At 38.5% G+C, this 14333-nt stretch overlaps 2 protein-coding genes across 2 annotated transcripts in view; one reads left to right on the top strand and one right to left on the bottom strand.

Annotated features, from left to right (window-relative positions):
- LOC137236828 (maternal protein pumilio-like) overlaps positions 1–14333 on the bottom strand; it is a 278454-nt gene that overhangs the window by 73558 nt on the left and 190563 nt on the right. The gene's annotated exons all lie outside the window — the stretch shown is intronic.
- On the top strand, positions 12407–13840 carry LOC137243312 (collagenase-like). The gene is made up of 2 exons (XM_067770955.1): positions 12407–12708; positions 12840–13840. Exons 1-2 carry the CDS (start codon positions 12440–12442, stop codon positions 13399–13401), a joined length of 831 nt encoding a protein of 276 aa, XP_067627056.1. The 5' UTR covers positions 12407–12439; the 3' UTR covers positions 13402–13840.

Raw genomic sequence — 14333 nt, 5'->3', positions numbered from 1 at the left:
GTTAAAAAGACTCAAGAGCTATAACGACTTACCCACGGCTTTTCTGGGTAGGGGGAAAGTTTAGAGTTTCACTCCTCACTTTATTTAAAATTTGTCTGTCCCCTTTTCAAAAATTGCCACTGAATTAGTTTAATATGAGCAATATTTTTAATCAAAACCAATATTCTTTGTTTTAAAAGTAAAAATACTACTTTCCAAAGGCATAGGACTGGTCCCTATTATAAAAATATATAGGTTGTAGATCCGAGGAGTCGGAGGAACTGGAGGAGTCGAATTAATTCCTAACAAGGACGCTTATGACTGCGTATAACAAAGCTTGCCCTCTAAGAAGATTCAGAGGAAAAGCAAAGCCGCCATGGTGGAGCAATGAGCTGAGTCTTCTAAGAAGACAGGTAAAATAAATGTTTAAACTCGCAAAGACCGCGGAAAGCGAAGCGTGTCGGGACGAGTACAGGGATCTACTGAGGATCTACAAGCGTGAAATTACCAGGGCGAAGAGAAACTCATGGAAAAGTTTCTGTACGGACATAGAGTGCTCCAGTGAAACAGCACGGTTGAAAAAAGTCCTAGCAAAGGGAAACATAGTCCAGGGACTAATAAAGAAAGAGAACGGGGAATGGTCACGTGATAGTGAGGAATCCCTTGAGGTGCTTCTCGATACACATTTCCCATCGGGAGACGGTTTAGAAGAACCAGCAGACATCACTCACACTTCGATCACGGAGCTAGTGGTGCCGGGCTTGGTGACCGATACCAAGATCGAGTGGGCAGTGAAGACGTTTTCTAAGTTTAAATCGCCGGGCCCAGATGGTATATTCCCGGCCATGCTACAAGTCTCAAGTAGGGCGGTCGTGGAATGGCTTAAAATAATATTCGATGGGTGCATAAGACTGAATCATGTACCGCACTCTTGGAGAACTGCTCGTGTAGCTTTTCTACCAAAGGCGGGGAAGATCGATCACGTGTATCCCAAAGACTATAGACCCATCAGCTTAACATCATTTCTGCTCAAAACCTTTGAGAGGCTGATAGATGTGTACATAAAGTCCAACGTGGATGAAAAGCTGCTCTCCACAACACAGCATGCGTACACCAAAGGCAAGTCGGTAGACACCGCATTGCATAGGGTGGTAATAAGCATAGAGAAATCCCTGGAATATAAGGAGTATGCTCTAGGAGTCTTCTTGGACATTGCCGGGGATTTCAATAATGTTGCAAAATGGGCGATTATGGATGGTCTTAATTACATTAAAGTACATCCTGCCTTAATCAGATGGATCGGCTGCATGTTAAATTGCAGAAAGATTACATCACAATGGGGATTGTACGAGGCCACGAAATCAGTGCACAGGGGCACGCCGCAGGGAGGGGTGCTATCACCTCTGCTGTGGACACTGGTCATCAACCAACTGCTCAGGCAATTCGATGAGGGACCCGTAAAACTTACGGCTTACGCAGATGACGTTGCAATTGTCATAAGTGAAAAATGCCTTCCAACGATTAGTTCTTTGATGGATCGGGCGCTTCGGGATATTCATACCTGGGCATCTAATGTCGGGCTGAAAGTCAATGCGGAGAAGACGGATATGGTCTTGTTTACAAAGAGGTACAATGTCCCAAATTGGACCAGGCCTAAGTTAGGAGCGGTGACCTTACAGGAGAAACCTTGCACAAAATATCTAGGAATCATCCTAGACAGTAAGCTGTCATGGAAGCTCAACGTGGAGGAGAGGGTCAAGAAGGCCTCAACGGCACTCTATGCATGTAAAAGAATGCTGGGGTGTACGTGGGGCCTATCGCCCTCTCTTTCTCATTGGGTTTTTACAGCGATTGTAAGCCCTATTATATACTATGGAGTTCTTGTTTGGTGGAAAGCCACACAAAAAACAACATACCTCAAAAAATTAGAGGGGGTATGCAGACTATCGATGCTTTGCATTACGGGAGCCCTGAAAACAACCCCGACGGCTGCACTGTATGCCATTCTGCACATTCCACCTGTAGACCTGGTAGCAAAGAACAAAGCGTTAACGACCGCAACCAGGCTCGATGCTTCGGGGCAGCTTGAGCGCCGACCATATGGCCATAGTAGTATAGCGTCCTCAGTCACAAGACGAACAGACTACATGATTCCCTACCTGCACTTTGAGGGAGATCTTAAGGCCACAATAGAGGTGGACGGTTGGCGCAAGGGTGCGCAAATGGCGGACGAGGCGATACATGTGTACACCGATGGTTCCAAAATAGTGGAAGGAGTAGGGTCTGCGGTATACTGCGCTGATCCGGAATTAAGCAGATCCTACAGGCTGCCGGATTACTGTAGCGTTTTCCAAGCGGAAATATTAGCCGTAACCAAAGCAGTAGAAACCCTGGAAGAGAATAGCTTAAGCTGCAACCGTGTTAACTTTTATATTGACAGTCAAGCAGCAATTAAGGCAATAATCTCGCATAGCACAGCATCTAAATGCGTGTTAGAGTGCAAGCAGTCTCTGGAGAGAATCGGGACAGGGAGAAGCATACATCTATATTGGGTCCCAGGGCATATGGGAATAGATGGGAATGAAAAAGCGGACGAATTAGCTAAAAAGGGCGCATCCCTTGAAGCTTGCTCCGTAGACGTCCCAATTAGATTGGGCGAGATTAAGCGAAGGCGAGAGGTGCACATGATCGACCAAGCAGAAAAGGCGTGGGTTCAAGCGCGGGGATGTTAAGTGTCGAAGATTATGTGTGGGTCTTACAACCTTAGACTAACACAGTTGCTTCTATCATTAAAAAGAGAGGACTGTAGCCTCATGACGGGTATTCTGACTGGACACTGCCTTCTGGCGTCACATACCTTTAAATTAGGATTGGTCAGTGATAGCAGGTGTAGGAAGTGCGGGTTCGAGGAGGAAACGATTGAGCACGTTCTGTGCTCGTGCCCTGCACTTGCCAGGCTAAGACTCCAGCTATTAGGAGTGATACAGCTGTCAGATCTAGAAGCAGCAAGTGGCTTAAGTCCTAGGAAGCTTCTAGTATTTGCCAAGAGGACGGAGTTATTTTATAACATAGGTCCTGGTTTTTGATAGGGTTTTTCAGTTTGGTCGTTAAAACAAACTTCTGGTAACACTACGGACTCAATCAGTCTATGTGAGGTCCTCATGGACCGGCCAGTTAAACCTACCTACCTAGATCCGAACAACCGTTCTAAGGTACTTGAGTACCATAAACGGTACAAACAAAAAATTTAAAAACAACTGAGTGGTTTAGCCACCCCCTTTTCTAAACATGTATGTATAACCAGTAAATTTCTTCAGCCTATTGCCGATCAGTTTGCCAAATTCCATTCAAATTCATCCAGCCGTTCTGCGGTGATTGAGTACAGACAACTCAAGATCCTCTCAGCATTAATTTGAAACTTAGAAGCGTACTTTTACAACCTTTTTTCGACACAGTCTACTATAGTCATCATTATTTGTCGGTTAACCGCCTATGCCATTTTGGCCCTTTCGTAATAAGTCACGCCATCTAAGCCTATTTCGCGGTATATAATGCCAATTGAAATTTCACACTTAATTCAGAGGTCGATGACACGATACAAAAAGATTCGCAAGGGGGCGAACGGGATGTGATATTTAGAAAATCGTACGAAACGGAGGTAATTGTGGGATTTATTTTTATGTATGTTCTCATTGAGCTACAACTGTAAAACTTCACAGATAGGATAAGACGCCGAGAAAATTTAAGAAAAGGAGAGAAAAATTCCGTTAGGTTCCGCACAGAGCGACATATTTAGATACGAATTTGGAAATTTGGTGTTTTGATTTTAAAGTAACTTTTCATTGAGCTACAAACATGAAACCTCAGAGACAGGTTAAGACACAGTGGCAAAGGAACACGAGGAAAAAATGCTGTTAGGTGGCGCACTGATCAAAAAAATTAGATAATAATCTGGAAATTTGAAACCGAGTTTTAAGTAACTTCTCGATGAGCTAGAGGCTAAAAATTTAGAGCTTAATTCAGAGGTCGATGACAGCCGATGACACAATACAAAAAGTTTTGCTAGGGGGCGCACGGACGATATTTAGAAAAATCAAACGTGTGACGCCTACCATATTTATTAGAAGAAAATGAAAAAGTTCTGCAGGGTGAAATCAAAAGCCCTTGGAATCATAGCAGGAATACTGTTCGTGGTATTACATATATAAATAGATTAGCGGTACCCGACAGATGATGATCTAGGTCACCCCGGTCCACATTTTGGTCGATATCTCGAAAACGCCTTCACGTATACAACTCTCCCATTAAAAACCATCATTAATACCTTTAATTTGATACCCATATCGTACAAACACATTCTAGGGTCACCCCTGATCCACTTTTATGGCGATATCTCTAAAAGGCGTCCATCTATAGAACTATGGCCCACTCCCTTTTAAAATACTCTTTAATACCTTCCATTTGATACCCATGTCATACAAACACATTCTAGGGTTACCCTAAGTTCATTTTCCTACATGGTGATTTTCCCTTATTTTGTCTCTAAAGCGCTCAGCTGAGTATGTAATGTTCGGTTACACCCGAACTTAGCCTTCCTTACTTGTTGATTGGTATCTTTGGACCACACCAATGCTGGGCTTACTTGAAGTGCCCCAGATTTGGATGCCATGTGACCAAACGGGTTTTAGCATTGTTTTATAAAGCAGAATTTTATTTTGCAGACTACATTGAGATTTTGGGCCAAGCAACCAGTACATCTTTCTTGTTTTAATTTTGAGCTGTAAACTCTTGGCTTTGATGTGTTCACGCCAAGTAAGTCTCTTATCTAAGGGCAGACCCAAGTACTTATGACTAGTTGATCGAGGAATTATCGTTTGATTAAGGCTGACAGTGGAGCAATCTTCTTTCCTCAGTGTGACGGTAACTTGGACTGATTTCGAAGCATTTACTGAAATGTTCCAATTTGTAAGCCAGGATTGTAATTTGTTTAACTGCGTTTGTGCAATTTCGGCAGCTTCGATATCAGAGTGAGAGGAAGATAGTATAGCTGCGTCATCTGCGTAAGTGGCAACTGTTAGAATAGTTTCGTCTTTTATTGGCATATCTGCGGTGAATATTGTGTAGTGTTGGACCCTATACACTACCTTGCGGAACTCCATCATTTATCTCATAAATCTCTGAAACCGCATCTTGAATTTTAACATATAAATGTCTGTAACTTATGTAGGATCTGAGAAAGAGATAGAGCAGGGTGGTCAATATCTTTTTAATTTTGTACAACAGTCCAGAGTGCCAAACCCTGTCAAAGGCTTGGTGAATGTCTAGAAAGATACCACAACAATAGTTCTTTTTTCTCCAATGCTACTAAGAATAGTTTTAGCCACACAATGGCATTGTTCTGGAGTTCCGTGCATCTGTCTAAAGCCAAATTGATGATCTGGTAAAATTGATTGACGTTCCAATTCTGGCATTAATCTTCGAAGAAATATTCTTTCGAGTATTTTCGAGAAAATTGACAGCAAACTTATTGGTCTGTACGAGAATAACTCGTTTTCAGGCTTATTTGGCTTTGGTATCATTATTATTTCAGCACATTTCCACTGTGTTGGGAAATGGCTAAGCCTAAAGCTACAGTTAAAGGTTAATACTAAGAACAGTATGCATTTTTTTGGAAGTTGTTTGATTGTCGATGTATCAATATTATCATGGCTTGGAGATTTTGAACTTTTTTCCTTGAAATTTCTGCCTGAACCTCCGAGACTTTTACGGAGGGTATGGGTGTATCCATTGGACACGGGCAGGGGATGAACGCTTCGACACTCCGACGGTGGCTGTTACTGTTAAGACCAAATGGCTTGTGCTTTCCTTTCGTTTGATCTGCACCATACATTGTTGACGTCTTTTACGGGGATATGTCTCACGTGAGGTCGTTTTAAGTATTTAGTGGCCTTCCAGATGCTGTACTCATCGTTTTTTTTTGTATCAACATTCCTCAGATATTCTCCAATAGCCTCATCTTTCACCGCAGCCAATTTGGATTTAAGTTCTTTGGTTGCTTTGATAAGAGCTGTTTTGTCATTTGGGTTCCCAGTATTTTGCCAGATTCTCCGAAGCCTTCTTTTATTTTTTACCAGCTCAGATACTATATCTGAGTAGGGTAGCTTGTTTCTCGATGGTTGGAAAATTTTATTGCTATCATGAGTGAAGCTAAGAAAGCGGCTTTATGTATTTTATTGGTAAAGTTCTCTACAGCATCATCTAAGTCTCTTTTTGAGTTTATTTCCATATTAAGGTTTATGTGCGATCCTAGCCAAGTTTTGAACAAATTTATGTTAGATCCTTTATGTAAAATACGTTGCTTCCGACTACTGACTAAAGCAGGCATGTTGAAATTTATGATGAGAGCAAAGTGGTCTGAGCTGAGGTCATCAGTGTTGTCTATCTCGAGAAGACGATTCCAGAATATACCGCAAAGTCAATTATTCATTCTTATTATTCTTCATATCTTATTGCCAGCCCCAGAGGGTGGTATGTATTTTGTTCCAGTCCCATTCCGAGTCTCAGTCCCAGTCCCACTCCGAGTCTCAGTCTCAGTCCCAGTCCTAATCCCAGTCCCAGTCCGTCTCTGGTTTACTTCCCGGAAAAAAGCATCGTAAATACTAATATAGGCAAATTTATATACCAAATTTCAGGCAAATCGAATAGGACGTATGTAAATATGTATGTGGGTATTATTAATTCATGACTTTATTTCGGATTCGCATGCATATTTATCAGTTTTGCCAGATTGATGAGACTAAATCGAATATCACAATGAAAATTACTTAAAAGCTCTCAGCAACAGCTTTCATTTGATATCCAAAATACACACACATTCTAGGTGTATCCGGGTCCATGTTTTGGCCTATATCTCGAGACCCTAGTGACCCGGTATCAAAGTACTCATTATATAAACCATCCCCGTGGAAAAATTCATATATATACCAATTTTCATAATAATCGGTCCAGTAGTTTTTGAGTTAATCGATGACATACATACAAACATTCATTTTTATATATATAGATATATGGCTAAACCGATTTGGGATTTCAAAATCAACTAACCAACATCTCTCCTTCCTGTATCTTTCCTAAAAATTTCATGGCAATCTTTCTATCCGTTCTCGAGTTATGGAGTGACAATCAAAATGTACACTTATTTTTATATATATAGATAGATATGACCGGTCTCTACGATTTTTTCAGAAATAGTATGTCCCATATATAAAAGCATCTAGTAAATTTTGAGCTTCTGTCAGATAAATTCAGGAAGATATTAATACAAAACATCTTTTCTGAAAAATCGGTTATATGGAGGATATATGCTATAGTGGTCCGAAGGGCTCGGTTCCGACAAATGTCTGATCGGAATGAAATACAAACCCACTCACTAAATTTCATCAAGATATCTCAAATCAACTTAGGTCGTCATCCTGATCATTTCGGTACACTTATTGGTGGGTCCATCTCTTCTCCTTTATGGACTTACAATTTTGATATTCGTGACAAACTAAATATACCATTGCATGAAAGCTAGAATAATAAAGAATAAACTTTTAAGTTGACTCGGCCGGGACTTAAACTTATGACATTCGGTGCGAAAGGGGGATAACTCTACCACCACACCACTGCGACTTGCTGCTCACATCTACCGAAAAGTGTGAACACTGCATTAAATTTTTGTGTGTGCATATACATGTACATATATGTTATGAAAATAATTGCCTGCTATATTCAAATCTGACATAAATATTTGCAAAAAAAACCTTTAAAAATTATTTTACGAGTATGTTCAGATCTTAAAAATTTGACGCAGAATTGAAAAAATTGCAATTTTATTTTTTGTTGGAGGAAATTTGTACAAGGTACCATTGTCTAATTTTCAGCTGTGCTTAAGTAAATATTTCCCGAGTTCAAGTGACTGTTATTAATTGTTGAATTTATGTCTACATTGCAAGTTTCATGAGTTAAGATATTATAAACCTTATATTTGACGTTTTTATACCTTTCATGAATATGAATTGGTATATTTAGTGTCACGAATCTCAAAATTGTAAGTATTTACAAATGACGCGATAGACCCATCAATAAGTATACCGAAATGATCAGGATGACGAGCTGAGTTAATTTAGCCATGTACATCTGTGCGTCCGTCCGTTTGTTTGTGTTTGAATGCAAACTAGTCCCTCAGTTTTTGAGATATCTCAATGAAATTTGGCGAGCTAGTATATTTGGGTGGCCCATTAGTCATTTGTCGAAACTTACCAGATCGGACCACTATAGCATATATCCAGCATACACTATAGCATATATCCCATATTCAAATAATAGGGTTTTTGTCATTTGTTTCTCTTTTTAACTGCTAGAAGGCTGAAGCTTCACAGGATGTTTACATATAAGGCATACATTGTTTTTTTTAATGTGTTAGATCGGTCATATATATAATATATATCTCATACAACCGATTGTTCAGACAGGAGGTTTAACAAAATTTCTTCTTCATGTTAACCGCTAAAAGCTTCAAATTTTCCCAGACGCTCACAAAATACAGCATATGTTATTGCCTGAAAAAATCATTAATATCGTTCATATTGTAACGAATTTAGTGCAATTCCGCTTATTTGCAACCTTCTGCTAACGTTCGAAAAACTAAACTGTTGAATAAATAACTCCAATATTCAATAATGCAAAATGGTCTTTATTAGACTACTTTCACAATAACACTTCTACTGCTCAACAGATAGCGTGCTTAAATCAAACTAATTACTGCTTACTCAGCTTTAAGTCCTTTTATACTCTGTGATGTCTCGTTCGTATACTTCTAGGCGTTTCTATTTCTAAACTTTACTACTTGTTTACCAGCTATAAATTTCTCAGCTATAACTACAGATGCGCGATTACTATAGCTTCTCCCATAGTCACATGCGCGTGTATATGTGACTGATACTTCCACCGATGATTGCCTACTTTTGGGAGTATCTCAGATATATGCATGTGTTTGTGCGTTTCTCTCCGCAGCTTGTATGGACATATGTACAGACATAATGATTGATTTGTTGATGTGCATACACGTCACTGCTTAGTATCGGCTTAGAGATGATATTATCCCTTAGTGTTGCTAATATTCGTCACAATATATATATTATACATACAATAAAACCGATTGTGCAGATAAAGGTTTTAACGTAATTTCTTCCCCATTTTAACAGCTAGAAGCTTGAAATTTCCCAGCATGTTTACAATAAGGCATACATTGAAAAAATCACTGAAAAAAAATCACACTGAAAAAATCGTTAAAATCAGTCCTATATATAGTATATATCGCATACAACTGATTGTGATTTTGTGAATTTTTTAAAATGCAACACATTGTTGTTCAGCTCCATTCATCAAAGTTATGGCACAGCCGAATACAGTTTCGTCCTTACATGTTTTTTATTAATATAGAAAGAGATATTAAGACCACGTCAGTAGTTTAAACTGTTTATAAATATTTTAAACATACAAAAAGCTTCGAAAGTAACACGTATATTTTCACATGTTTCACAAAGCAAACACATTTCCCAGTCGTGTGAACACTGGCAAGATACCCAGATCATTTTACCACGTCACTTATGAAGTCTTTCGGGCGAGTTTTCTCAAGGCATTTAGTTTATAATGTTGGGGATATTGAGAAAAAGTATACCCTAAAGTCTGCACTGTGTGACTGGATGCCATTGTTGTAAGCGCAAGGCGTGATATTTCTTAAGGTCTTTAGTTTGGAGCGTGTGGCTGAACGCCACCTCCAGTAACAGGTCAATATAGAAAGGGCATATAATGTGTATAGACGGGGATCGCCCCTGCTATATCGGATATCAGAATTCTCATCCCTAGCGGCAGACCTCCAAGGCTACAGGATTCTGAATATCCTTTTTGATTATTTTTATACTCAGTTGAGAAAAGCTTTCAGAGCATAAAAATTTTGTCCCTATAATGGTACCTTCTGATGGCAGTAACTTATCGAGATAGATGAGTGATGAGCACACATACACATTTACAAAATGAGAATGTGGTAAAATCTTCGACATACCTGAAAAAAATTTTATTCTTAATACCGAAGTGTTTTGGGATTTGAAATAACGACTTTAGCTTTACCATTTAAGACTGAAAAGGTAAGTTCGAAACAAGAACAAAAACATCACTAGGCGCCCACATAAACAACTATCCAGCGATTAAAGCAGCAACAACAACGTAATTTCTGACTTAGATGCTGGCTGAGTTTGGTTGAACTGGCCGGTCAATAAAAACTCCTCATAGTTTGAAAGTGTCCATAGTGTTACCAGAATTTGTTTGACGACCAAACGGAAAAAACCCCAAGTAGGCAACAGGACTTATGCTAAGATATAACTCCGTCCCTTTGGCAAATACTCAAAGTTTCTACAATCCAGCTTAATAGCTGCTTTGAGATCTGGCGATTCTGTCGCCTCTAGTAACTGGAGCCTTGACCTCTCGAGCGCATGACACACAGAACGTGCTCAATTGTTTCTTCCTGCAGTTCGCCCTTCCTACATCTGCTTTTAGTGACGAAGCCTAACTTATATGCTTAGTATGCCAGTCGAGAGCATTAAGTCTTGTCTCCTTAGAGATATGAGCAACATTGCGAGTCTAACGTCGTATGATCTGGACATGATATTAGATATTTTGAGGCCCATGTTTCAGTCCACGCTTTTCCTGCTTGGTTAGATGGTCAACGTCGAACAAATTATTAAACCAAATGCAATAATATCGTGTTCAAGTATATGTGATAAAGTGGATTCAGATGATGTAGAACGATTTGGTTCATCCATTTTAAATTTAAATACAAAAAGCTGTAAAGAAAAAATGTATTTCCATAAGAAATTTGTTAAAAATGATAATATATCAGTTAAAATTTCATTTTAGGCTAATTTCTCATAATTTAAGCCTGATATCTCTACTAAAATTCAAAAACACTATAGATATTAATACAGATTCTGAAATGTACGTAAAATACCTTTAAAGTAAGCCCAATATGATATTTTTCCTATAATTCCATCAGAAGCTATGAAGATTTTTTGGCCAAACCCTACATTCATATGACAAAATATTGTTACGAATATTAGCAAAACTAAGGAGTTCTGCCATCTCTAGGCCGATGCTAAGCAGTGACGTGAATTCACATCAATAATTCAATCATTATGTATCTACATAAACGAATCAATAATGGCGTCTACACATATGTACGTATACGAGCAGCGGAGATGCAATGCACAAACACATGCATATATCTTATCTGAGTTGTCACAAGAGAGGGCAATAATTTGTGCAAGTATTACTCAAATGAGAAATTATACATCTGTAGTTGTAGCTGAGAAATTTATAACTAAGTAAAATTCTGGAAGCGCCTAGAAGATGCCACGAGGAAATCACAGCGGAAGCATCAGCGGTAGAGGCGCTACGGGCAGTTTCGATTAAGACGCTATCTAGCAGTATTATTTTGAAAGTCAGTTTCATTTAAGCTATCAGTTTGGTTATTAAGCCAGCTAGTTGCAAAGTATAAGTGTTATTGTGAAGTACTTTAATAAAGGCCATTTTTCCATTATTCAATATTTGAGTTATTTATTCAACAGTTTAGTGATACGAACTTAGCAAAAGGGCAAATAAGAGGATTTGCAAGTAAATTCGTTACAATATCTATTTTGCCAAACGGGGGGACTCTAAATCGGACTTAGAGCTATGGTGTCTTCAGCAATTTTTCTTAGAATCGTCTGTAGATTGCGTTTTTGCTATACTCCTGATGGAAAAAAAATTTTACCAGCTCTAATGCTAGATAACTTGCAGCTCCAAGTGAATAGATCTCTCACACACACATGTAGTCATACGCCGTAGTTGTTACTCACACATACACACGCATATAGCTCAATTACCAAGCAGGAGATATAACTGTTCTAGAAATCGAAACGTCTAGACCTTAGTAGAAATATGCGGACGAGGCAACAGAGAGACTAAAAGCAGCGAAAGCCGAGGAATAAGCAGTTTGATTTAAACACGCTGTTGTGAAGTACGTGATATTGAAGTATAATTGTACTATTCCCAAATTAGACTAAATAAACACCATATCGCAATACTGAATATTAGAGTAATTTATTCGGAATTTCGCAAAATTCGTTACAATATATAAGATCAATATTCTGTTAAGAGTTAAGTTGAAAAGTTAAAATCTATCCGAAGTATCCATAATCGATAGAAGATAAAGATCTCGCTTGTTGCGCAGCCAAATACCCATATAATGTGAATTGCCGAAATATATACATTTATGACAAAATATTGCAAACTATCCCATAGTACGCTATTGAACTATACTACAAATAAACCAAAACAGCCTATGCTTTAGTCAGTATAGATTTGCTTGAGCAGCAGCAATATGAAATTGGTGATAGCTTTGTCGCTCCTACTATGTATCGCCTCGGCGTTTGAAAATCGGGCATCTAGAAGTACACTACGTGAACGCTTGGGGTCTATGGTGCAAAAGGTAGATGTAAGTCCACGTATAACAAATGGTCAAACGGCTGCTGCTAATGAAATTCCTTATCAAGCTGGTTTGGCGTTATTTGATGGTGAAAATGAGTACTTTTGTGGTGGATCTCTAATAAGCAAAATATGGGTGCTGACTGCTGCTCATTGTACCTTAAAGTAAGTTTTGAATATATGTACTGTATGTTTTAAGGTATGAGGCAATTGGCGAAAAGAAAAATTAATAAGTTAATCACCCAACAACGTACTGTCCATACGCAATTAAATCTAGTCAATCCTTTCAATTTCAGTGCTGTTCGTGGGATCGTATACTTAGGCAGCATCTATCCTTCACATTCCATTGTAGAGCTGCATGTGAACGAACGTGACATTAATTGTCATCCGCAATACAATGTGGAAGCTCCTATAAATGATATAGCTTTGATCAAAATTCCATCTGTAACATATTCAGCTGCCATTCAACGGGTGCGCCTACCAAAATGTGCTTCAAGCTATTCCAATTACGTTGATGAAACTGTAGTGGCTTCTGGATGGGGTGATACCTCTGATACATCCTCATCGGATTCACCTGTATTACAGTTTGGCAGTATGAAAGTGATCTCGAACGAAGAATGTGCTAGAGAATATCCTGATATTAATACCGGAATATTGTGTACTTCCACTGTCAATCGTATTGGAAACTGTGATGGTGATTCTGGTGGTCCATTGGTGTTGGCATCTTCAAACATACAAATTGGTATTATAGGTTTTCATTCACAGCAGGGATGTGAAGCTGGTTTACCAGCTGGACATACTCGTATCACTTCCTACTTGGGTTGGATTCAAGGAATTACGCGGCTTAGGTTTAATTAAAAAAAGTGCTTTTGTTTCTAAAACATATTGACCTCAAATTATTAATTATAAGGATGAGTCAACACGGCATCCTTGCATATATATCTGCATTCTCGGCACAACTAAAAAAGTCAAATTTTTCTCGAAATTGAAGCACTTAGTGCGCGATAGCTTCTAAAACAAGTGACCAGTCCTCAACATAATGCGGACGTCGATTAGAACGTTTTATATTTTAATGGTATCATTCATACTTTATATGAATGGTATGTGTCCGAACGTAATTGTTCATACGATCAATCAATGCAAGCCTGGATCCCCATAAAGAACCAAAGCCTTTGCATAACAAAATGTCATGTTACTTCAAATTATATAAGAAGATTGGTTTACATTCGGATTACCTTCCTTATGCTAAACTGCATCATAAGTATTTTGAACTTAATAAAAAGTGCTTTTAAGCTTACTTCTGTAAAATGAGAACGAAAATTATTTGCAACACGTTTTATGGTTTGTAAATTCTAAAGGAGGACGAAGGGTTTTCCTTACGCTATGAAATTTCAAGATAACATCTCTTACTATTCCGTTTAGGCTGCTTCACCTGGGAAATATCCTTATAAACTGCATTCAAATAACTCAATCTCTGCACCACATATACGACCTTAAGACATTTTATTGCAACTTCGTTATATCCGAATATAAGATAAGATTGTATAAAATGTGTAATATATAGAGAAGAGATGTGCGTAAGCCTAATTTTCGATAAATATAAAATAAAAAATCGCTAATCTACGTTTTTTTGTTGTGTACATACGATAGCTATGACCATGAATCACCACTTATCTATACAATATATGACGCAAGTATTTGATTAAATTTGAAGCTTGTTAAGTGGGGCAGAATTTACGAAACTTCTCGTTTGAACAATCAGTTGTATTGGATATATATATATCACCGGT

Source organism: Eurosta solidaginis, chromosome 1 (genome assembly GCF_040869045.1).
Source record: "Eurosta solidaginis isolate ZX-2024a chromosome 1, ASM4086904v1, whole genome shotgun sequence".
NCBI lineage: Eukaryota > Metazoa > Arthropoda > Insecta > Diptera > Tephritidae > Eurosta > Eurosta solidaginis.
This window is presented reverse-complemented; position numbering and strand designations above follow the sequence as displayed.